The sequence below is a fragment of the Balaenoptera borealis genome (genome assembly GCF_965194805.1).
Source record: "Balaenoptera borealis genome assembly, chromosome: 14".
NCBI classification, from domain to species: Eukaryota; Metazoa; Chordata; class Mammalia; order Artiodactyla; family Balaenopteridae; genus Balaenoptera; species Balaenoptera borealis.
This window is the reverse complement of record NC_138875.1, coordinates 16,818,355-16,842,335: the sequence shown is the minus strand read 5'-3', so window position 1 is coordinate 16,842,335 and position 23,981 is coordinate 16,818,355. Positions and strand designations below refer to the sequence as shown.

Sequence of the window (23,981 nt, the reverse complement as noted above, 5' to 3'; positions counted from 1 at the left end):
GGGTCCGCGCTGATAGCCGCGGCTCGCGCCCGTCTCTGGAGTTCGTTTAGGCAGCACTCTGAATCCCCTCTCCTTGCGCGCCGCGAAACAAAGAGTCAAGAAAAAGTCTCTTGCCTCTTCGGCAGCTGCAGACTTTTTCCTGGACTCCCTCTCGGCTAGCACCGAAGCCCGAGCCTCAGCTCCCAGACCCCGCCTGCCCCGGCAGCTGAGCAGACAAGCCTCTCGGGCTGGTGAGCACTGCTCGGCGCCGAGCCTCTGTGCGGGAATCTCTCCGTTTTTCCCTCTGCGCTCCTGTTGCTGTGGGATCTGCACTGATAGCTGCGGCTTGCACCCGCCTCTGCGGTCCGCGCTGATAGCCGTGGCTCACGCCCGTCTCTGGAGCTCGTTTAGGCGGCGCTCTGAATCCCCTCTCCTTGCGTGCCACGAAACAAAGAGGCAAGAAAAAGTCTCTTGCCTCTTCGGCAGCCGCAGACTTTTTCCCGGACTCCCTCCCGGCTAGCACCGAAGCCCGAGCCTCAGCTCCCAGCCCCGCCCGCCCCGGCGGGTGAGCAGAAAAGTCTCTCGGGCTGGTGAGTGCTGCTCGGCGCCGAGCCTCTGTGCGGGAATCTCTCCACTTTGCCCTCCGCACCCCTGTAGCTGTGCTCTCCTCCGTGGCTCCGAAGCTTCCCCCCTCTGCCACCAGCAGTCTCGCCCGCAAAGGGGCTTCCTAGTGTGTGGAAACCTTTCCTCCTTCACAGCTCCCTCCCACTGGTGCAGGTCCTGTCCCTATTCTTTTGTCTCTGTTATTTCTTTTTTCTTTCGCCCTACCCAAGTACGTGGGGAGTTTCTTGCCTTTTGGGAGGTCTGACGTCTTCTGCCAGCGTTCAGTGGGTGTTCTGTAGGAGCAGTTCCACGTGTAGATGTATTTCTACTGTATCTGTGGGAAGGAAGGTGATCTCCGCGTCTTACTCTTCCGCCATCTTGCCCCTCTATGCCACACCTTTTTAATTTGACATAGTCCCACTTGTTTATTTCTGCTTTTATTGCCTTTGCTTTTCATGTCAAATGCAAAAAAAATTATCACCAAGACTGATATCAAGGAACTTACCACTTACGTGTTCTAGGAGTTTTATGGTTTCAGGTCTTATGTGCAAACATTTGGTCCATTTTGAGTTAATTTTTGTGTATGGTGTAAGAGAGTGGTCCAGTTTCATTCTTCTGCACGCAGCCCCATTTATTGAAGCAACTGTCCTTTCCGCATTGTATATTCGTGGCTCATTTGTTGTAAATTAATTGACCATATATGCATGGGTTTATTTCTGGGCTCTCTATTCTGTTCCATTGATTGATGTGTCTCTTTTATGCCAATACCATACTGTTTTGATTACTATAACTTGTAATATTGTTTGAAATAAGGGAGTGTGATGAGTCCAGATTTGTTCTTCTTTCTCAAGATGGCTTTGGCTACTCAGAGTCTTTTGTGGGTCTTTACAAATTTTAGGATTGTTTATTCTATTTCTTTGAAAAATGCTATTGGAATTCTTTTGTGGGTCTTTACAAATTTTAGGATTGTTTATTGTATTTCTGTGAAAATGCTATTGGAATTTTGATAGGGATTGCATTGAATCTGTAGGTTGCTTTTGGTAGTACTGACATTTTTAAAACATTAATTTTTGCAGTACATGAGCTTGGAATATCTATGCATTTATTTGTGTCATCTTCAGTTTCTTTCATCAGTGTCTTAGAGTTTTCATTATACAGGTCTTTCACCTCCTTTTTTTTTTTTTTTTTTTGCTATTGTGTTATTAGTGTATAGAAATCCAATAGGTTTTTATATATAATTGACCCTTGAACATCATGGGGTTTGGGGCACTGACCCCCCTCCCCCCCACACACACACAGTCAAAAATCTGCATATAACTTTATAGCTGGCCCTCCGCATCCACAGATTCAACCACCAAGATTGTGTGGTACTGTACTTTGTATTTATTGAAAAAAAGTAACGTGTAAGTGGATCCATGCAGTTCAAACCTCTGTTGTTCAAGTGTCAACTGTATTGATATTGTATGCTGCAACTGTACTGTTTTATTAGTTTTAACAGTTTTTTGGCGGAGTCTAGAGTTTTCTATATATAATATCACGTCATTGGCAAATACTGAGTTTCACTTCTTTCTTTCTGATTTGGATGCCTTTTCTTTTTCTTACCTGATTACTCTGGCTAGGACTTCCAAATCTATGTTTAATAAAAGTGGTAAGAGTAGCATCCTTAGCTTGTTCCTGATATTAGAAGAAAAAAGCTTTCAGCTTTTCACCATTGAGTATGTTAGTTGTGGGCTTATCATATATGGCCCTTATTATGTTGAGGTGTGTATACCTCAACATAATACCTCTAAACCCACTATACCCAGTTTTTATCATAAATGGATGTTGAATTTTGTCAGGTGCTTTTTCTGCATCTATTGAGATGATCATATGATTTTCATCCTTCATTTTGTTACTGTATTGTATCACAGTGATTGATTTGTGGATGTTGAACCATCCTTGCATCCCTAGAATAAATCCCACTTGATCATGGTGCATGATCCTTTACATGTATTGTTGAATTCTGTTTTTCTTGGGAGGTTTTTAATTACTAATTCAATCTCCTTACTAGTATTTGGTCTGTTCAGGTTTTCTGTTTCTTCATGATTCATCCTGTTAGGTTATATGTTTCTAGGACATTTTCCATTTCTTCCGGGTTGTCCAATTTGTTGATGTATAATTGTTCATAGCAATCTCTTAGGATCCTTTGTATTTCTATGGTATCAGTTGTAATTTCTCCTCTTTCATTTCTGATTTTATTTATTTGAGCGCTCTCTCTCTGGTGAGTTTCACTAACAGTTTGTCAATTTTGTTATCTTTTTGAAAAACCAGTTCTTAGTTTCATTGATCTTTCCTAAAAATCTTTTTTTTTTTTTGTCTTTATAGCAGTTATTTCCATTCTGTTCATTGTTATTTTTTTCCTTCTACTAACTTTGGGCTTTATTCTTCTTTTTCTAGTTCCTTGAGGTTGTGTAAAATCCTTGGGATTTTTCTTGTTTCTTGAAGTAGGCATTTATTGCTATGAATTTCCCTCTTCAAACTGCTTTTGGCACATCTTACGGGTTTTGGTGTGTTGTATTCCATTTTCATTTGCTTCAAGGTATTTTAAAATTTCTCTTTTGATTACTTCTTTGACTCATTGGTTGTTCAGTAGTATGTTATTTAATATTCATATATTTGTGATTTTTCCAGTTTTCTTCTTGTGATTGATTTCTAGTTTTATACCGTTGTGGTCAGAAAAGATGCTTGGTATGACTTCGGTCTTAAATTTATTAAGACTTGTTTTGTGTCCTTACAAATGATCTACCCTGGAGAATGTTTCATGTGCACTTGAGAAGAATGTGTATTCTGTTACTTTTGGATGGAATGTTCTGTATATATCTGTTATGTCCATTTGCTTTAATATGTTTAAAACCAGTGTTTCCTTATTGATTTTCTGTCTGGATGATCTATCCATTCATGAAACTGCGGTATTAAAGTCACCTACTGTTATTGTATTGCTTTTTATTTGTCTCATCAGGTCTGTTGATATTTGCTTTATACATTTAGGTGCTCTTATGTTGCGTTCATATATATTTACAGATGTTATATTCTCTTGTTAGATTGACCCCATTGTACCTATGTAATGATCTTCTTTATCTCTTATTACAGACTGTTTTAAACTCTATATTATCTGATATAAGTATAGCCACCCCAGCTTATTTTGGTTTTCATTTGCATGGAATATATTTTTCCTATCCTTTCACTTTCAGTCTGTGTGCCTTTACATCTGAAGTGAGTCTCTTGTAGGCAGCATAGATGGGTCCTTTTTTTTTTTTTTTTAATCCATTCAGCCACTCTATGTCTTTTGATTGGAGAATTTAGTTCTTTTACATTTAAAGTAATTATTGATAGGCATATACTTATTGCCATCTTGTTACTTGTTTCTTGGCTGTTTTATTGTTCTTCTGTTCCTTTCTTCTCTTGCTTCCTTTCTGATTTGATGCTTTCCTGTAGTGGTATGCTTAGATTCCTTTATCTCTATCTTTTGTGTATCTACTATGGTTTTTTTTCTGTGGCTTACATATAACAACTTATATTTATAGCAGTTTAAGTTGCTAACAACTTAAAAGTTCGAATGCATCCTACAGCTCTCTATTTTTATTTTCTGCTTCCCCTTGTTTTATGTCTTTGATGTCACAATTTACATCTTTTTATTTTGTGTATCCCTTAGCAAATTATTATAGTTATATTTTTTACTACTTTTGTCCTTTAACTTTCATACTAGCTTTATAAGTGATTAATGTACCACCTTTATAACATTAGATTATTCTGAATTTTACTATATATTTACCTTTACCAGTGAGACTTTCATGTTTTCCTGTTACTGATTAGCACCGTTTCCTTTCAGCTTATAGAAGTCCTTTTAACATTTCTTGTAAGGCTGGTCTAGTGTTGATGAACTCCTTTAGTTTTTGCTTGTCTGGAAAACTCTTTATCTCTTCAGTTCTGAATGACAACTTTGCTAGATACAGTATTCTTGGTTCGAAGTTTTTTTCTTTAATCACTTCGAATATATCATGCCACTCCCTATTGCCTGCAGAACTTCTGCTCAAAAATCTGATGATAGTCTTAGGGGGGATTCTTTGTACATAAAAAGTTGTTTTCCTCTTGATGCTTTTAAGATTCTCTCCTTGTCTTTAACTTTTGACATTTTAATTATAATATGTCTTGGTGTGGGTCTCTTTGGGTTCTTATTTGGAACTATCTGTTCCTCTTGCACCTAGGTGTCTGTTTCCTTCCCCAGGTTAGGGACGTTTTCAGCTGTTATTTCTTCAAATGAGTCTTCTCCTTTCTTCTATTTCTGTGACCCCTTTAATGCAAATGTTGGTCCATTTGATGTTGTCCCATAAGTCCTTTAAACTATCTTCACTTTTTTTCATTTTTCTTTTTGTTTCTCTGATTAGGTGAAGTCCACTGCCCACTTGTCCTTTCTTCTGCTTCGTCTAGTTTATTGTTGAACCCCAGTAGTGTACTTTCCAGTTTGATCATTGTTTCTTCAGCTCTGTGACTTTTTTTTTAATTGGAGTATAGTTGATTTACAATGTTGTGTTAGTTTCTTCTGTACAGCAAAGTGAATCAGTTATACACATACATATATCCACTCTTTTTTAGATTTCCTTCCCATTTAGGTCACCACAGAGCACTGAGTAAAGTTCCCTGTGCTATACAGTAGGTTCTCATTAGTTATCTGTTTTCTTTATAGTAGTGTCTGTATGTCAATCCCAGTCTCCCAGTTCATCCCATCCCCCAACCACCAGCTCTGTGACTTCTATTTGATACTTTCTTATACCTTCTATCTCTTTGTCAGAGATTTCACTGTGTTCATCCATTCCCTTCCTGAGCTTGGTAAGCATCTTTATGATCTTTGTTTTGAACTCTTTATGAGATAAATTACTTATCTGTATTACATTAATTAAGTCTTTCTGAGGTTTTATCTTATTTCATTAGGAACATATTCCTCTATTTCTTCATTTTCCTTGACTCTCTGTGTTGGTGTCTCTGCGGAGGTAAAATAGCCACCTCTCCTTAATCTTGAGGGGGTGGCCTCATGTAGGAGATATGAACTTTGTCATCCAACCCTGCCCTAGCTCTTGGTTGTCTCTCAAACCTTTGTGATTGTCCAAGCTGCCCATTTTAATTTTAGAGGCTCTCAGTTGTTGAGCGTGTGCAAGACCTGTCAGTATCCTATAGAGGAGGATCTCAGTTAGCAGGCTTATTGGAAGCTAGACTCTCAGGTAGCAGTATATACAAATATATACAGTACTGAAGGACTGCAAGCATAAGCCCTGCTGGCTGCAAAAGCTGGATACCCTAGAAGTGTCCCCCTGGGTATCAGTCACAAAAATTAGGGCTCCAGACAACTGTACAAACTGCTGTCTGGGAGATACTGGTCGGCAGATGGAGAGCACAAAAATGGTGTCCTCCAGCTTTTGTCCAAGGAGAGCATCTCAGTAGGTCCCTACATCCAACCAGAAGCCTGCCCCTCAGGCCAAAGCTCCAGGACGAGCAAATATTCCTTTATCACAGAAAGACTGGGGTTTGTTTCAGTCTGCCGTCTCACTGTGCCCTGGGGGTGGTAGCAGGCCAAGAACTGTCTCCCCATTTATTATAACACCATGGGACCCAGGAGCACAAGCCTTGCTGGCCCCCAGAGGCAGGTGATTAAGGGGCATCCCCTAGGCGGCAGCCACAAAAACCGAGGCAGCAGATGTAAAATCTGGGACCAGACACATGTATGAGCTCCTCCGTGGGAGATAGTAGTGCTCTGATGGCAGTGGGGTGAAAGCGCAAAGAGAGTGCTCACCCTCTGAGGTTGCTGGAGAGCATTACAGTAGACACTTAGATGTGTGCTTCCTTGGAAGTCTCTGCTCCTCAGGCCACAGTTATGCAGATAAGTTAGTGGGCCTCTCATAGTAAGACTCCTGGACTGTTGCCTCTTGCTGTGCCCTGGAGATGGCAGCCAGTTAAGAACTCTTTCGCTGTTGGTTACACTCCTGCTGGACCCATGAGCATAAGCCCCACTGGCCGCCAGAGCCAGGCAATCAGGGGTGTCCCCTGAGTTGTAGCCACAAAAACCAGGGTACCAGACATAAAAAAAGGATACCAGATGCATGTAAAAGCTCCCCTCTGGGAGATACTGGTGCTCTAGATTGCAGCATAGGGAAGGCATAAAGATGGTGCCGACTGGGGGAAAAAAAGAACGTAGATTAAAATACTAAAAAGATGGTGCCCTGCCGGCAGGAGTGAGACAAAGATGGCGTCCACCAGCCTTTGTCCTTGGAGGGTACCCCAGCAGGCATGTGTGTTAAATCTGATCTCTGCTCCTCGGACCAACACTCTAAGGTAAGCAATAAAGCTTCTTACATAAAGTCTGGGTGCACTTCAGTTGGGTCCTTCTGTGCTGGGCCCTGGTGCAGGTGGGTCTGAGAGCATGAGCCTTTTTTTTTTTTTTTAAATATAAATTTATTTATTTATTTTTTGGCTGCGTTGGGTCTTCGTTGCTGTGTGCGGGCTCTGTCTAGTTGTGGCGAGCGGAGGCTACTCTTTGTTGCGGTGTGCGGGCTTCTCATTGTGGTGGCTTCTCTTTGTTGTGGAGCACAGGCCTCTAGGCACGCAGCCTGCAGTAGTTGTGGCTTGCGGGCTCTAGAGCGCAGGCTCAGTAGTTGTGGCACACTGGCTTAGTTGCTCCGTGGCATGTGGGATCTTCCTGGACCAGGGCTCAAACCCGTGTCCCCTGCATTGGCAGGCAGATTCTTAGCCATTGCGCCACCAGGGACGTCCCATGCACCAGAAGTTTTATTACAGCTATAACTTAGCAGCAGATTCTGACAAGACTTTTAGAAGCTGTCTTAAAATTTTCCTAAGCTTCATTCACATCACATGAAGGCAGCAACTGTTAAAACATATTTAGATTCCATTAGGGTACGTTTTGCTGTCACACTGGAGTCTCTTAAGAACCATTTTATCCCCATCAGATGCCTTTACTGAACAGTTTCTGGTACTGAACATCAGTAAGAACCTTTAAGGTGGTGCTCTTTGGTTAAAAACATTTATTCCTCCACCAATTTAAATACAGTAGTATATCCTAAGGAAAAAATGGACCTTAATATTTTTTAAGGGACCATCTCCCAGGTCTGCTCAGGTTTTCTCATACCATTTCTATTGCAGAGGCTAATAGTCTGTCCTGTCTCCTCCCACCCATTTCTAACGGGTTGCCCTGATGTAGATATGGAATTCCACTCTGGAAGCAGGCTGTCCATTTTAAAATAGCAAAGAGCAGGGTCCTGATTTCCTACCTTACAGAACACCGCTAGACTGATACTCTCTCTTCACCTGCTACTAATTATGCCTCCCAGAAAAGTCCCCCATCTCTGTCCTCCTGCAAAGAACCTCCTCGTCTGTCACATTTCCCTAATGGGGTCACAGCTTTCCTTACTGTCCAGGAACTGACTACCTGTCCTGCAGCTAGCTCATCAGACTCGGCCCTCCTCCAGCCTCAGGCATCCCTCCTTGTCCTTACCTGCTCTCCTGCCCTTCAATAGCCTAATTCCCCTTTGCTCATTTTTCTACTCACTTCCCAGCCCCTACTTTTGGTCAGGGCTTACCTTTGCTTTTATTCTGGCTCCAAAGAGTTGAGGTCACTTGGAAAAGTTGTTCCCTAATATCCTAAGATGCACCCTCCCGGGATACAGTTGGTCTTGCCCACTATAAATCCATACTCTCTGCCTCTGTAGTCGGATCCTTTTCTCAGCCACTTTGACCCTAACACTTAGTACCCTGCCAGTAACTTACTTCTTACCACCTATGTTCCTTTAAAAACCAGGCAGGCCTAGATTCTTCCATCATCTGCCCCAGTCTAAAATAAAGAACCCAACTTAAAAAATATTTTAAAAGATTGTACTTCCAAAGATTTTACTAAAGCATTTATTTTTTAAACAAAAATATACATTAATCTCAGATTTACAGAATATAGAAATAATTTATCCAAAGCAATTTGCATTTTAAAATTGTTAATATTGCACCCAACCATGTAAGTCTTTGACACATTTGCATTGTCGACCTTTCCCACAATTCGCAAAACGGGAGAGAAATCTGAAACTGACAGAATTACACAAAAAAACTTACAATTTTTAAATTTACAAGATAAAAGTTGTAAACTTCCGGAAATTTACTTCTGTAGACTAAAGAGCTATATTCTTTTCATATCTAGACAATGAACTATATACATGCTGTGATTTCCTCATAAGGAACTCAAAGGAACAGATATTGTGAACATTCACAACCTAATGGTAAAGAACAGAATTATTGAAGACACTTCTCTGTCTTCACTGAAATATGGAAACTAGTGTGTGAAACATAGAGTGAGAATAGCCCCTGGATAAATAACTTTTACCTCTTTGAGGATAGTTTCCATAATTGCCTAAAGTTATCTTCAGTTTTAAAATGATACACTGTTTGTTAGTCTTAGAAATATGGCTACCAACAGCCTTTTCTCTCAAGACACAAGACAAGTAGCAAAGAGTGAGGTCTCTGTTCAGGTCCCTTATAAAATACTTTACATATAGGCAGGCACAAAAGTTTGCTTTTCAAAAGAAAGCTCTGCAAAATATGCTGCAATTTATCACTGATACCCTCAGTTTTTAAAAGCTTTTTTTTAAAAAGCCCATAAATATTTAAATGTATCTTTTTTTTTTAATGACAGTAGAAAATAAACGCACTTGATACTACAGGAAGTGTCTGAAATAATATATATTGGTAAGAGTAAATGTATGTAATGTGCTCTTTTAACCTGGTAGTAAACCGAAACAGATCAAAACCTTGTACTTATGAAATGTGAAGTAATTTTCGTTGATTGAGCTGAATTAGTAAACCAATATGAGAACATGAAACCAAGCAGCCTCATTATCAACTCTGAAAAAGTCATCAGACCACTTAGCTTCTAGGGGATGAACATTCATGAATCTTTCGTCATTACCATTGTAAATAAAAGATCTTTGTTAGTAAGGTGGACTCCAGGAAAAAAGGAGCCTCTGGGAAATTTGTGCTGAAGATCCCAGACAGGAAAATCTAATTGTAATTTTATAGTACAATACCATTTGAACTGAAATAAGACATTTTCTAATTCTCTTGTCCTAGATTGAGATGGGGTTAAAAACGTTCACTTTGAATCAAAACAAAACATCAACAGTTGAATAATATGACTTTTCAAAAGGTCTCCTTGGCTTTGCTATTGCAGTAGTCCAACCCAAGTATTGTAGCTTTTTAAAAAGGTTATTGCCTTCAACATCCTCGTGACAAATTGTTTTGTTTCCAAAAAGTCGAGTCTCATAAAAAAAGAAAAAAAAAGAAGACATTTACTTTGTGTGATTGTTTTGCTACAGGTCACCTGAAGCAAATGCCTCAGCTCTCCATGGTCCTCCTGTATTCTGCCGTCCCATCGGCGATGACGGCATCCAGGGGATAGCGCTTCTTGCGGATGCTGCGCCCGGAGGAGATGAGGTCGGCGTAGCCACGCTGGTGGGAGAAAGCGTAGGCCGAGCGCCGCCTGGACACGCCCCGGCGGAACACATTCTGCCGCCGCTTCCACTGCTCTTCGGCTTTTAACTGCTTTCGGTGCTTCTGAATCTACGGAAGCGAGAGAGATGGGGTAAGGTTAAAAAGAACTGGCTGCACACCTGCCTCATTGGGGGGCGGGTGTAACCATTCTCGCTTTAAAGTGGAGGAAACAGAGGGAGGCAGGTTACTTGACGTTTCTAAGCCCTCAGAGCTAGAAAACGGGGTGCCAGGATTCCCACTCCTAAACTAGTGCTCTTTCCATTTCATAAATCAGACTGGTACAGGTTTAGAAATGACTGTTAGCCTCCTTCCGGGTTGTTACCGCACACCCTTGTCAGTGTAGGAGGGAGAGCTGGAGGATAGTGAAGGTTGCCTACCTAGCAGCTGTTCTCTCCTCCTTTCTGATGGAAATGGAGTTTACTCAGGTACCATCCTCCTCCTTACAGCCACGTTCCTCCATGTGGACGCCACCCCCAGGGGTAGGACTGACTGACTTCCCTTGCTCTCTACTAGTCCAGGAATGGGCCTGTGATCTAATTCTGGCTAATGAGACCTGAGGAAAGTGTGCTGGGCCCTTCCATAAAAAGTTCCCAGGCTCCTAAGGGAAAGCAACAGCATAATCAGTCTTTAATCTTCCCCTGGATATTGACATGTCAGGATGCAATGCCGGGAACTGCTGTAGCCATCTTTCAGCAGAGGGGGGAGATGGAAAAAATCCCAGTTCTTTTTTGATAACATCAAGTTGCCCATCAGCTGAGCCTGAAACCTAATTATTATGTGAGTGGAGGTGATACATCATCATTGAACCATTTTGAGCCATATCTTCCTGTTACTTGTAGCTCAAAGGATCCTGCTACAAGAGGATTTTTCATTTTCCTTTAAATGAAGAAAAACCCCAACCTGTATGCAGGGCAAAATATTAATAGTATAATTGCTAAATTGAGAGGATAGATATATGGGGATTCATTATACTATTTTCCTTTTGATATTTGGTAATTTTTGTAATAAAAAGCAAGCAAACAAAAATACCAATCCCAAAGGACTTATTTGCAAGGGGGAGTTAAAAAAAAAGAGGAGTAGTCCTAAAAAACGTTCAGACCAAACTTCCCAAGAGCTTAGAATTTTGCAGGAAAGCTGTTTTGGAGAAATGCTTTGATTTCTGTGAGAGGCACTCAAGAGTCAGGAGAAGACTGTTTTTTCTATACCTTATCACTTTCTGATGGCCAAATGGTCATTGACAAGAAACGTATGGCAACAACAGGCAGCAAGCACACAGCAACAGTCAAGATGATGGTCAACCAAATATATGGCTGTCTCAGAGCATTTGAAGCTGTGCCTGGAAAAAGCACAGAGAATGAATCACAATGGTTTTCATCCCAAGGGGGGCATAGCTAATACTCTACAGTCCACAAATGGATTCCCTGTGGTGGAAATGGATTCCCTGAGCTTTTACAGCCAGATTGCCCTCCCGAAAACATCCCACCACTGCTCAAGGAATGAACATTTTAAAACCAGACTAAGGAAAGCAGAATTAGGCACGTAAATTTTTTGGAACAAGGCAAATGTATATAAGTGAACAAATAAATAGTGAAAAAAGAAAGTACATTTGTTGACATTGCATTAATTAAAAATGGAAAAGTAGGCAATTTATACTTTTGGATTTTTTCAGGAACTTAAAAAAGCACTTCCAATTTCTAGTTTTGGTTTGAAACGCCACATATTAACAATGGGCACTGCCATTTGTGGGATAAGCCTTATGCTGGGTGTTTTAGGTCATGCCATTTAATCATTTCTGAGAGATGAGTATTGCCCTCTATCACATGAAGAAACTGAGTTGTGGAGAGTAAAAAAATTTGCCCAAGGTAACAGAACTATAGCTATGGCAACTCCTGAATTAAAACCCATGTCCATCTGAGTAGAGCTAGGCTTTTACCACTGAATTTGGCTACTAGTTTTTATGTCAGAGGAAGTAACAATTCAATTCTGTAATACAACCAGGTGACCATATACTACTCAATTTTAAAACTAGAGCCAAATTTCTCACAATATTTTCTATACTTACACTGTGAGTTTATAAAAATAATAGCATAAATGTGTATGGGTTTAAAACACATTCCCTATGGGAATATTCTAAGTAACTGGATACTAAAATTTTAAAACACGGAGTCAGTAAGCAAGAACACAGTCATAAAAAAAATGAGCTCAGTCCCAATAAGAAAAGGGTTACCACAGCAATTGTCTTTTATAACCCAACAGCTGATCATTAAAACAAACAAAAAAAACCTAATCTTTTACAGGGAAATGAGTCTATGGGGAATTTTTTTCCACTGTGAATCCAAACTACTCTATCCATAAGATGTTCATAAATTCCAATTCATGCTATTTATAATATTTTTGATATTTATCATTTCATTCTAGCATTTGTCAATTTGTCATATATTTTATATAGCTGTAAGCTGTTTTGTTTTCCGTAAGTTTACTTATTGCTCTGTATACGTATTTCCAATGATGCAGTCCACTTTTAAGTTCTAGAATTCCATCATCTGGGATTCATAGTTTGTTTAGCTAATTTGATATTCTTAGGTCTTAGGGTTATTTCCACTTTTTCAAAGACAATTAGAAATGTTGTAGTGATACAGTCTTTGTACAGATTACCTTTCCAAAATTTGGTGTGTTTCATCTTAGGGTATTTTCCCCATGTGGAAATACTGGATCAAAATGTACAAAAAAATTCATTACATATTTCTAGGTAGTGCTTTAGAAAGATTAAACTATAGTGCTACCAGCAATACATGTATTCCCAGTTTCCCAATAACCTACCAGTATTAGGTTTTACGGAAGAATAAAAGCACAATTACAGCTTAGTTATTTTAATTTGCTTTCCTCCCATCACGTTACCACCCTTCCAACCCACCACTCCCAATTTCTAGTCAGGACATTAATTTTCACTAGCAGTAATTTACACTTTATGTTTTCACTTACCCTGAAGCTATGTCAGAATCTAAATTAATGACATTTTTCTATTTATTTAATTTTGGAATTTAGAAAATACCAACCTGTAAATTGAAATGCAGATGGAAAGAGAACATGTATTCCAGCACTATGAAAGTCAAACATGATGCCAAAATAAAGTGCAATGCTTCCAAAAATTGAAAAAGCATTCACAAAAGTCCAATAAGAAGTATCCAAGCCAATCTGTTGGGAAACCAGAGAAAAACAGAGCACTCATTTAGGGGAGTTAGCACGAAATAAAGGATCTAAGGATTCTGAAAATAGAATTCAATTTAAGCATGGTATGGCTTGAATACTGAACAATCAGAAGCTATCTTTGGCTCAGGCAAGAAACAGGAAATATGTTTGGTATAAGGGATGAAAATAGCCTCCATTCATATTTGCAAAGCAGCAGAGGCTCAGTTGGAGGAAGAATGGGAGCCAGGCGGATGTGCACGCTGGTCTACATACAGAAATGCATACAGTACCAACAGGTACTGAAGACAGTCGACTAAAGCCACATACCTGGAAATTGACTGTTATTATAAGAGCAGAGGCAATTGTGACAGCGAAAGATTGGTAGTCTGAGGGCGCCTCTCCATCCTGTCCCACAGTTTGCAGATAAGCTCCAAGAGGTATGAAGAAGAGGATCAATGATGTTAAAACCCCGTGCAACAAGCTTACGAAGAATCTCCTATAGTTGAATAGTAAGTCTCTTTGTCCCACCACGTATAACCCGGGGAAGCGGAGGCTCAGTTTGTCACTCACATCCTTAAGGGGAAAACACAATTAGAGTTGAGTGCTGTCCATCGGGATCAAAGAACTCAGAGATACGTCACAACCTCTATCTCAAAAAGAGTTGCAACTTGTTAAGTTTTAGGAAGGCAAAAACTAAACAAGACGATAAATCCTGAATAATTTCATTGTGCAGAGAGCAGCCTCGTTACTGTAGTGCACCATTATTTGATATTTAATCCTGAGACTAGGTAAAGTAGTGTTATTTTGCTACTTAAAGCAAATCAGTAATGTTTAAAAAAAAAGTGTAGGAAGCCTGTTTTTACTTTCTGAGAGAATATATTTTTTCTAATACTTTGGGAAAGCATTTTCACATACACATTGATGAGTTAATTCCAAATTCTTCTTTTCATTCTTGAAAGCAGTTTCTGTAAAAATTGCTACTAGATAGAATGCAGACTAATTTGGAAATTAAACCTGAAAGTTTGGGGAGGTATTAAAATAATTTACTTTAAAGATGTGTTAAGTTGTTATTGTAGAGACGTACTGTTAGGTATCTAACAAGAAAATCTTAGTGTCCAAAATGAGGGTAATAAACTCTTTTGTCGATGAATTCAACCCAGGCACAGAAATCCTCTTTTCTTACTATAAAACAAGCATACTCTTGTTGCCTGACAGCAGAAATATAATAGGGTTTACTCAGAAAGAAGTGAAAACCAAAAGAATGCATTGAAATATTTGCTTTGAAACAGTCACTCAGTCTGTCCAGAAGCGACCCTGTCAGCACCAGGCTCCTACCTGGTCAAGCAGCCCCATGAGGAGGACGGGCAGGCTGGAGTAGAGCACGTTGTACAGGGTGATGAACCAGTCTTCGTACGCGGTCTGTGAGGAGATGACAGAGTCTGTGTGTCACCGACGAAGAAATATTGCCCACCTAGTTAACACAAGTGCATCTGCCCTCAAAGCAGGGGTGTCCCCAGGGAAAGTAAACACACACACACCCCCTCCCCAGCTATGCCAGTAGCAGGCACGAGTTTGTTTTGATGGAATGGACAGAATCAAAGGGCTTTCCCACAGGCAGTAATCTTCCCCGGAAAATAAGTGGGGAAATAGACTCCAAAAAGTTTTTGGAAAAGGAGTCTGGTCTATTTGAAGAATGCTGGAAAACAAATCAGTGTTCATCGTCTTTTATATCCCTTTTATTAATGAATTAGATTACATACAACTGGTTCAGAAGCACGTAAGTACCATTCAGATTTACTTTTCTCTTGCCAGTCCAGCATTTCCATTTAAACATTTTATAAAACAGAATTTGAATATAAGAAAGATGCTTCTGAAAAGGATAAGCAAAGCTGTGCACACCCCAGTCCTCAGTGGGGGATAGAGGAAATGGGCTTACTCAGCACCAACAGTGATACACCATCCTGCACAGAAACAGGAAGAAGGCCCCAACCTTGCTCAAAACCCCAAGACATCCTGGCCTCCCATTTCTACACCTGGCCTCCTCTCATGCCAGTTGTCTGTTGCATAACATCAAAGAAGTTTGGACAACCACAGGCACTGACAGGTTTTTTGCTAATGGTGTGTTTCTGCCATATTAACAATTGAACATCGTAGATATGCCCCCACTCCTATTTCAGCAAAAGGTTAAAATTAAAAAACCAACAATGGAGACATGATGTTAGATCTATGATCACCCCTAATTTATATAATCCCTTCAGCCCCAATGTAATTTGATACTTAAATTTGAACAATTTTTTCAAAGTTGAACAATTTGTTATCACTATTCTTAATGGCAAGGTGACTTAGGAAAAAAAAAAAAATCTATGGTGACGGCAAAGACACAAACAAAAGCCAACAGACCAGGAACAAATCCTACCTTTTTAAAGGCAAAATAAAATATGTTTAAAGCACCAGAAACATTTTAGAAGGTTCATAAACTTAATCTGTACCTCAGCTGTTAAGAGAGAGCACCAAAAACTGCAAATATGGAGGGGGAAGAAAAGTTTTTTCAGACGTAGTTTTATTCATGTAAGAGAAGAGCTCTACTCATTTAATAATAATGATGATGGTATATTACCTGTGCAGAGTACCCGTTGAAGAAGGAGTACCAGAAATGAACCAAAGTAAATGCAAAGTTTTTATAAAAGAAGTATCGTAGGAACTTGCACATCCTTATGTAAGACCACCTGCCGTGCACCAACAGCAGTCTCTGCAAGTATCTGAACTGTGCAAAGGAATAGTCACTTGACATGACGGCTTGCATGCCTTCTTGTCCACTTATTCCAACACCAATGTGGGCAGCTATGGGGGGGTGGGGAGAAGATAACTGTGAATCATAAGCTTATTTTAAGGCAAAACATTGAGATGATAAAAATGTTTCCATAGCAATACAAAAAAACCCTCAAATTTATGAAACAATAAATGTGAAAACGGTTGCTCACCATCCCCCACCCCCAGCTTCTGAACTCAGAAGTACAAGTTGCTAAACAGAGCACGTGGTTGGGCCTCCATAAATATTTGTGAAAGGACCTCAAGTGGGTAATGAATTCCATTTGGATTGTCTGCCCAGCTCATAAGCCATCCTTCCCACCCAAAGGGTGAGCCCCAGGCATCCGTGTGTACCATGTGTCCCTGCCTCCCTGGCCACAGCTGAGTCAGCCATGGGCAGATTCATAATCTATGGTAGATACTACGAATTGGCTCTCCTTCATTCTAGAACTTTTGTTCTAATTGGAGAGGTGGGAAAGCAAATAAAAAAAACCCTACATTGCTCAGACTCCCTTGCAGCTAGGTTCTCTTTGTGAATTAAGTTCCACTTGTTTGGACCTGCTTGTGACTTGGAAGCAGAAGCAAACTGGAGCCCAGCATCCCTTCCCTTTTTGGCATTTCTGCAGCAGAATTCATATCCATTCTCCAGCTGCCCAGATGTTGATAAACAACTGCAAGGCCTTCTCAATTGGAAAGCTCTTCAGAGGAGCCTCAAAGCTAGAAGCTCCTTTGGTAAGTGACGCAGACTTGCAGACACAGCCTAGAAACTACTTCTTCAATTCATCCAGAATTTTCATGAGCACCTGCTCCCCTATATTAATCACTTCCTGCTTAAAGTACCTAAAGGGATCTGTTTCCCTCAGTCTCTTGGTATTTTGGAATTAGGATTTGGGTGTGTTTGTGTTTGGAATTTTAACATGTAAATTTTTGAGTTGTGGGATGGATATACTTCTTTCTGAGGGGCAGAGAAATGAAGTAGTCTAGAGAAAGGATGAGAGAGAAGGGCAGACACTGGGTTCCTGGTGCAGCTTCAGGTCCTGGTTCTAGCATATTCCTGAGGCCTGGCTTCTTGAGCAGCATGAGACATATTTGTAACTTTTAAAATAGGTTTCTTTTTGTCTTAAACTAACTTCAATTGTTCTCCAGTACTTGCAATCAAAAGTGTTTAAACTTAGATACTGTTAAACTTTCAAAGGCTTATGCATGGCCCACTGGGACCTCAAGACACACAGTTGTTTTGAGGGGGGGAGGTTTCCAGAATGGATAAAAATGAAAGTCCCAATTTTATCCATCCTCCCACTAGTCATTAAATCGTATGTTCCACTTAGAGAATTATGAGTTTTATCTAGGTCTTAAAAGTCATGGAAGTGAGATCATTTTTAGAACATGTGTTGCAGAATACAACCTATTATTACTCAGACCCTGAGAAGTGTCTGCCAGCTCAGCAGAGTCTCCAACTAAAAGAAGCTCCACAACTCCTGCCCCACTTGCAGAATACAAGGTCTGGCATTAACATGGTGACTTGTCCAAAACCTAAGTTTTTAATAACACTTTGCAATTCTATCAAATAGAATTAACTGCATCTCAATCAATACTTATAACCTCTTTATACACATAAATAGTTCTTAATGACCAGTTGTGGTTGCCAAACTGTTCTTTCCTACCAAACCATGGCCTTCTTTCCTGAACAAATAACAGGGAAATGTTGAGATTCTGTCAGAGGCAGGAAGAGGAGCCACTGCCCCAGGCCCTGACATCCAGTCCAGCCTCTGCCGAGCAGACCAAGGACAGTATGTGAAGTGAACACTGCCACAGTTTACAGAGTGACTCAAGGCAACTGAACAGACGTACTTTATCAGGCCACACTGCTTTTTGTTTGTATTTTCCTAAAACCTAAATAGAGGCATCTAGACTTCCCTGAAGTTGCCGATGTGGTGTCAAATGCCTGCCCGGTAGGCCACTTCATAATTCCCTAACAAACTGATCGTTTCCTCTTGCCTCTCTAATGCTGCTTGTTCATTCTCAGGGTTTAGACCAAGGAAAATAACACCCACCAGCCATCTTCAGGCACAAGGGAGAGAGAGGGCAGCGTCCTTGGATCCTTGCTAGGGGCAAACCATGGTGGACTGCAATTCCCTCCACTTCTCCTAGACTACACCACTAACCATGAAACATGTTAGCAAATGGTCAGATTTTTTGGACACTTAAATTTCACTGTACTTCTTTATAAACAACAAACAATTTCTTTCAGTTCATTGTTCTTGATGTAGGTAAAAGAGATGACAGTTTTCACAAAGTTCAAAAAGGCACTTAATACTTGGGTTAAGCTACTGACTTCCAAGGAGACCTGAGTTTCTTTGATTTTCATCCCAAATGGATGTCTCCTACATTATATATAAAAGCATCTATCACATAACAGAGCTTAATAAAATTCTGAAAACAACTTAAGAAAAAACAGTCTCTAGGAGGTTATCTATGCCAACTTTGTGTGATCCCTTTTGCTATCAGTTGGTGAACTCAGAGGAACAAGAGTTTTCAAGTCTCAGTCACATAATTGGTAGATCTGAAAGGGAATCCCCCTTTCCCAACATCTAGAAGTCTTCATTATAACTGAAGAAAAATAATGTTTGAGTCACTTGCCCTTTTGGCACAGTCATTTATGTTAAAAGGTACATAATGGAAAATAAACTAGAGCTGGCTACAGAGGAAAGAAATAGATCTAACTCAGAGCAAGAAATGCCATTCGCATGGCAGGATGAACATGTGCAAAACACAGTGGAAAGGAATTAAACTGGCAGTGGCCACAGACATACACATGAAGAAGTGAGAAGACGTACATTATATAGCTGACTCCTTTTGAGGAAGATAAAGTTGGAATATTCTTAGTATATATCAAGGAGGAGAAGGAAGAGACTCTAAGGAAAGAAAGAGACAGAAGAGTTACGAAACAGGCTGAATTAAAAGTCTAGTTATACATATAATGCATTTAAGCTACCCGGCACCACAGGATGTGTGTATACATGCCATGGATAGTTCATCTTAAGAAAAATACTACAAAGCTAGAGGTGACATCAGATAATTTTCTTGTTCTCAAATGAGAAAACTGAGGCCTGAGCATGAGCCCAGGGTGACACAGCATGCTGGCGTTAGGATGAGGACAAGTATTCAGATCTCATTAGTTTGGGCATTTTCATTACAAGATACTCCTGTGTAAGTAATACAGGGAGAAAAAGGACCAGGATTCAGACATATTGATGAGGGTTTGGTTCCGTATGCTTTTAATACCAGCAAAATTGTATTTCTGCAGTGACAGGACTCAGTCCGTCAATTTGTGGGTACCTAGGGTCCTCCAACCAGCAAAATGACCTTGGGAGGTCAGGAGAATGTTGAGGCCACGTCAGAGCTGTGCTTCAATGTTACACTGAGCTCACACTAGGTCACCTAACGGTGAAGTTCAACAGATTTACCAAAGGCAAGAAGAAAGCCCCAGAAAACAATGCTTAGGTGTGGGAGAATAATATTCCCAAAACAAATAACACAGTTAAATAATTTATGCCAAGCTCGGCAGAAATTTTTGCAAAACATTAAATAGCAGGGTCCTTAATAAGCCCTGAAGAAATATGGGAGGAGAAGCAGCAGGAGAAAACACAAAACCAAATCCAAACATATGTAAAAGAAGGAAACAAATAAGGATAAGTTCACCCACACAGAGCTCATCTTCGACTTGGCACTCTTTGTATAGAACAGTCATGTCTGCGCTCTCCTACTGAGTGGACTGTAAGCTTCCTGAGGGCAGGGTCACAGGTGTAGTTACCATAGTTATGTGCCTTTATTAAAGGTCTGTTTCATGAAAGTCCAAGCAATGAAATCAGAAAAAAACTACCCCCAAAAATGTTCCTGCCATTTCCTCTCTACCAATTCAGGTGGCACTGGCCATGTGCAAGACTCACTTTTGATCATGTTGACATCATTGGCCCCGTCTCCAATGGCGAGCGTGATGGCTTTCTTGTACCTCTTCACCAGGTCCACCACCATGGCCTTCTGCTTGGGGGTGACCCGGCAGCAGATGACTGCACTGCACTCGCAGGCCAGGTCGACAAAGTTCTGCTGCTGCTGCTCTTTTTTAGCTTCCAGCCTCCTCTTACTTTGTGTCCGCATTCGTCTTTCTTCTTCTGTCCTGGGGAACTTCAGTTTCAAAATCTTACTTCTCTTGGTCTTTTTCTCGAGAAGAATTTCATTCTGTGAAAATCAGAAAGGGAAAGGATTCTAACCATTTGGGGTTTAATAACAAGAGTACCATTCCCGGGCTTCCCTGGTGGCGCAGTGGTTGAGAATCTGCCTGCCAATGCAGGGGACATGGGCTCGAGCCCTGGTCCGGGAAGATCCCACATGCCGTGGAGCAACTAAGCCTGTGCGCCACAACTACTGAGCCTGCGCTCTAGAGCTCGTGAGCCACAACTACTGAGCCTGCAGGCCACAACTACTGAAGACTGCACACCTAGAGCCTGTGCTGTGCGACAAGAGAAGCCACTGCAGTAAGAAGCCTGCACAGCGCAACGAAGAGTAGCCCCTGCTTGCCGCAGCTAGAGAAAGCCCACACGCAGCAACAAAGACCCAACGCAGCCCAAAATAAATAAATAAGTAAATTTATTTAAAAAAAAAAAGTACCATTCCCAAGACTTTAATCATCTGAAGGATAATTCTTGGGTTATATCATTGATATTCTGATTATAAAATATTTACTATAAAAATATAGAAAAATTTAAAATATACAAAGAAGAAAATTAAAATTTAAATTAATTATCAACTAGTTAGTTGATAAACTAGTAATAAGCACTGCCACCAGTTTGTATCATATTATTATAGATATCATATAATATTAACTCTCAGACTTGGGAAATTGCACTTTATTTATAGGCTAAGAGATTTTTAGGTTGGTAATTAATATGACAAACCATCTAAAATTGGTCCAGAATGACCTGCTTTAGTTTGAGCCAAAGGGAGAGACACTAATGATACATACCAACCAAGAACCAGTGATTATTAAGGCACGGTTTCCACCAGGTGGAAAAAAAGGTTCGTGTACTTGGGGTACAAATCTTGCATAGACTCCACTTCTGTTCCTCTGGTTTTCCATCCTTGTATGAAGAAGAGCACTGGGGGAAAAATTTAAGTGTTTAAAATACAAGACCACGAACAGGCCCTTGACTGTGAGATAATTTTGACATATAATCTTTTAAAAATTGTGGTAAAAAACACATAACATAAAATTTATCATCTTAACTATTTCTGAGTATACAGTTCAGTAGTAGTAAGTATATTCATATCGCCAATCTCCAGAACTTTTTCATCTTTTAAAATGAAACTCTATACCTATTAAGTAACAACTCCCCATTTCTCCCCTCCCCCCAGCTCCTGGTAATCACCAGTCTGCTTTCTATGAATTTGATGACTCTAGGTAACTCATATAATGGAATCATATGTGTCTTTTTGTGATTGGCTTATTTCACTTAATACTGTCTTATTTCACTGTTCTCAAGGTTTATTCATGTTGTAGCATATGTCAGAATTTTATTCCTTTTTAAGGGTGAATAATATTCCATTGTATGGATATACCACATTCTGTTTATCCATTCATCTGTCAGTGGACACTTGGGTTGCTTCCACTTCTTGGCTATTATGAATAATGCTGCTATGGACATGGGTGGACAAATATCTATTCAAGTCCCTGCTTTTAATTCTTTTGGATATATATCCAGAAGTGGGATTGCTGGATCATATGGTAATTCTATTTTTAATTTTTTTGAGGTACCACCATACTGTTTTCCATAGTGGCTGCACCATTTTATATTCCCACCAACAGTGCACAGGGTTCAAATTTTTCCACATACTTGCCCAGACTTGTTATTTTCTGTGTTTTTCAAATAGTAGCCATCCGTGTGAGGTGAAATTGTGGTTTTAATTTGTATTTCTCTAATGCTAAGTGATGTTGGGCATTATTTCTTATGTTTATTGACCATTTGTATGTCCTCTTTGGAGAAATGTCTATTCAAGTCCTTTGCTTAATTAAGTGGCATATAATCTTACTAAGTCTTGACTCCTCCACCATGGAGGCACCATGTTCATGGTACTTCATTATTTGCCAAAGGCAGCTAAAGGAAGATACAGCTGAAAATGTGTTCACAAGCAACAGAAGGAGGGCAATCTTGATCTGAATGATAATACACAGGGGTGAACCCTAGTGTATTACAAACAGTGACCACTGTTGGGCAGAAAAAAACTTATTTCCACATAAAGTTATGTCTGCTTTTGAGATATTCTCAGTGCTTTATATCAACAAATTATTGAGCAGACCACATATAACTCACTCATGTGATAGAAAAATGAGTCGTGGAATTTTGGAGTAAAAGGGACTGTAAATATCCAATCTCTTCATGTTACAAATAAGGAAATCAAGCCCGAGAGAGATAACGTGATTTGCCTGCAACGAGTTGATGGGAAAACTGCAATGAGGACTCAGGACTCTGAACTCTCAGCCAGCGTTTTCCTCATTACACACATAGAGGCTTTATTCTTCACCTTTAAGAAGAGCTTTCTCAACCTTGGCACTATTGACGTCTTGGGCCAATTAATTCCTCGTTGCATGTGGGTGTCTATTGTATCGTAGGATGTTTAGCAGCATCCCTGGCCTCTACCCACTGGAAGCCGGGAGCAGCCCCCTCCTTCCCCACTGTGACGGTCAGAAATGTCTCCAGACATTGCCAAATGTTCCCCGGAAGGCAAAGTCCCCACCTCCCCTACCCCAATTGAAAACCATTGCACTAGAAGATTAGGTATTTATTATTCACTTTCCACATTAATTCTCATTTTCATTCATTAATTTTCATTTCATTCTCATTCTCATTTTCTCAAGTTGAAAATAAGGAGTGATCAAGACAAATCACTAAAGGCTGGAAGAGAAAAAAATATGTATATAATTCATACTAAATAGTGGTGTCTCAAGCCCACTTCCTTTTTCAGCAGACAAGCACTGAGGGCTTCCAAGGAATACAGAAAAACGGCCCCTGAAAGGGCAAACAAGGCCCCAGGTTTTCCTACAACATAAGGTCGAACCATGGTAAATTGGAGCTGCCTGTTGTTTCCTTGCTTCATTTAAACTTGAGGAAACTGTCCCAACTGACACATTCTAGCTCCCATTTCTCTGTATCTGCTGTGTCTACTGGGTCTAGTCTTGCTTTTATAAAAATGAGACGTGACATATTCTCATACTGCAGGCCCTTTACTCACCTGATATCTTCCCCATAGCAGATAGTGGTATCTTCAGTAAGAAGTTCACAGGCAAATCCTATATTTTCAGCAGTTTCTACAACAGAAAAAAAATAAGTCAAATGTCATTCCTACTGATGAATTTAATAATGGACTTTAGTAATGATATTTTTTCAATTAATGAAATAACCAGAGTCAATCAAATATGTTGTTTTTCTGTAGCAATGTCTAGAAATCACATAAAGAAAAAAATCCCTTTCTCTGTAATAAAGTAAATGTAATAAGTCAAAGTCTGGTTGAGGTGTTTTCAATCATAAAATGTGCTATATATATCAAATACATAAACCGGTTATTTAATAAATCAGTGTTGATTGAAATACTGAACACATTTAGTTCATGTGGTTTAAATCATTCTGTTATGTGGGAGAAGGCTAACCATTTCCATAAGCCCTCACATGGGGCTCCTACTGGAGATTTTTTCCCCTCTTCCACCACCATTATTTGTTTAAGGTCAGGACTTAATCCCTTAGCTTATCAAAGTGTGTAACCCATCAACAATG

General features: G+C 40.0%; 1 protein-coding gene and 1 long non-coding RNA gene across 4 annotated transcripts in view; one reads left to right on the top strand and one right to left on the bottom strand.

Moving 5' to 3' along the window:
* LOC309611090 overlaps window positions 1-23,981 on the top strand; it is a 63,701-nt gene that overhangs the window by 32,804 nt on the left and 6,916 nt on the right. The window contains exon 2 of the long non-coding RNA XR_014234321.1: window positions 9,984-10,249. This is a non-coding gene — a long non-coding RNA (uncharacterized lncRNA). The remainder of the gene's footprint in view (window positions 1-9,983; window positions 10,250-23,981) is intronic.
* Window positions 8,513-23,981, bottom strand: part of ATP8B1 (ATPase phospholipid transporting 8B1) — a 110,555-nt gene continuing 95,086 nt past the window's right edge. For all 3 annotated transcript variants that reach the window (XM_082354983.1, XM_082354984.1, XM_082354985.1), the window contains exons 20-28: window positions 23,443-23,518; window positions 21,179-21,311; window positions 20,106-20,394; window positions 15,965-16,188; window positions 14,683-14,766; window positions 13,675-13,920; window positions 13,215-13,353; window positions 11,364-11,494; window positions 8,513-10,227 (exon numbers count right to left, since the gene is read on the bottom strand). In XM_082354983.1, coding sequence (XP_082211109.1) covers window positions 10,003-10,227; window positions 11,364-11,494; window positions 13,215-13,353; window positions 13,675-13,920; window positions 14,683-14,766; window positions 15,965-16,188; window positions 20,106-20,394; window positions 21,179-21,311; window positions 23,443-23,518 — 1,547 coding nt within the window. In that variant the 3' untranslated portion in view covers window positions 8,513-10,002. The remainder of the gene's footprint in view (window positions 10,228-11,363; window positions 11,495-13,214; window positions 13,354-13,674; window positions 13,921-14,682; window positions 14,767-15,964; window positions 16,189-20,105; window positions 20,395-21,178; window positions 21,312-23,442; window positions 23,519-23,981) is intronic.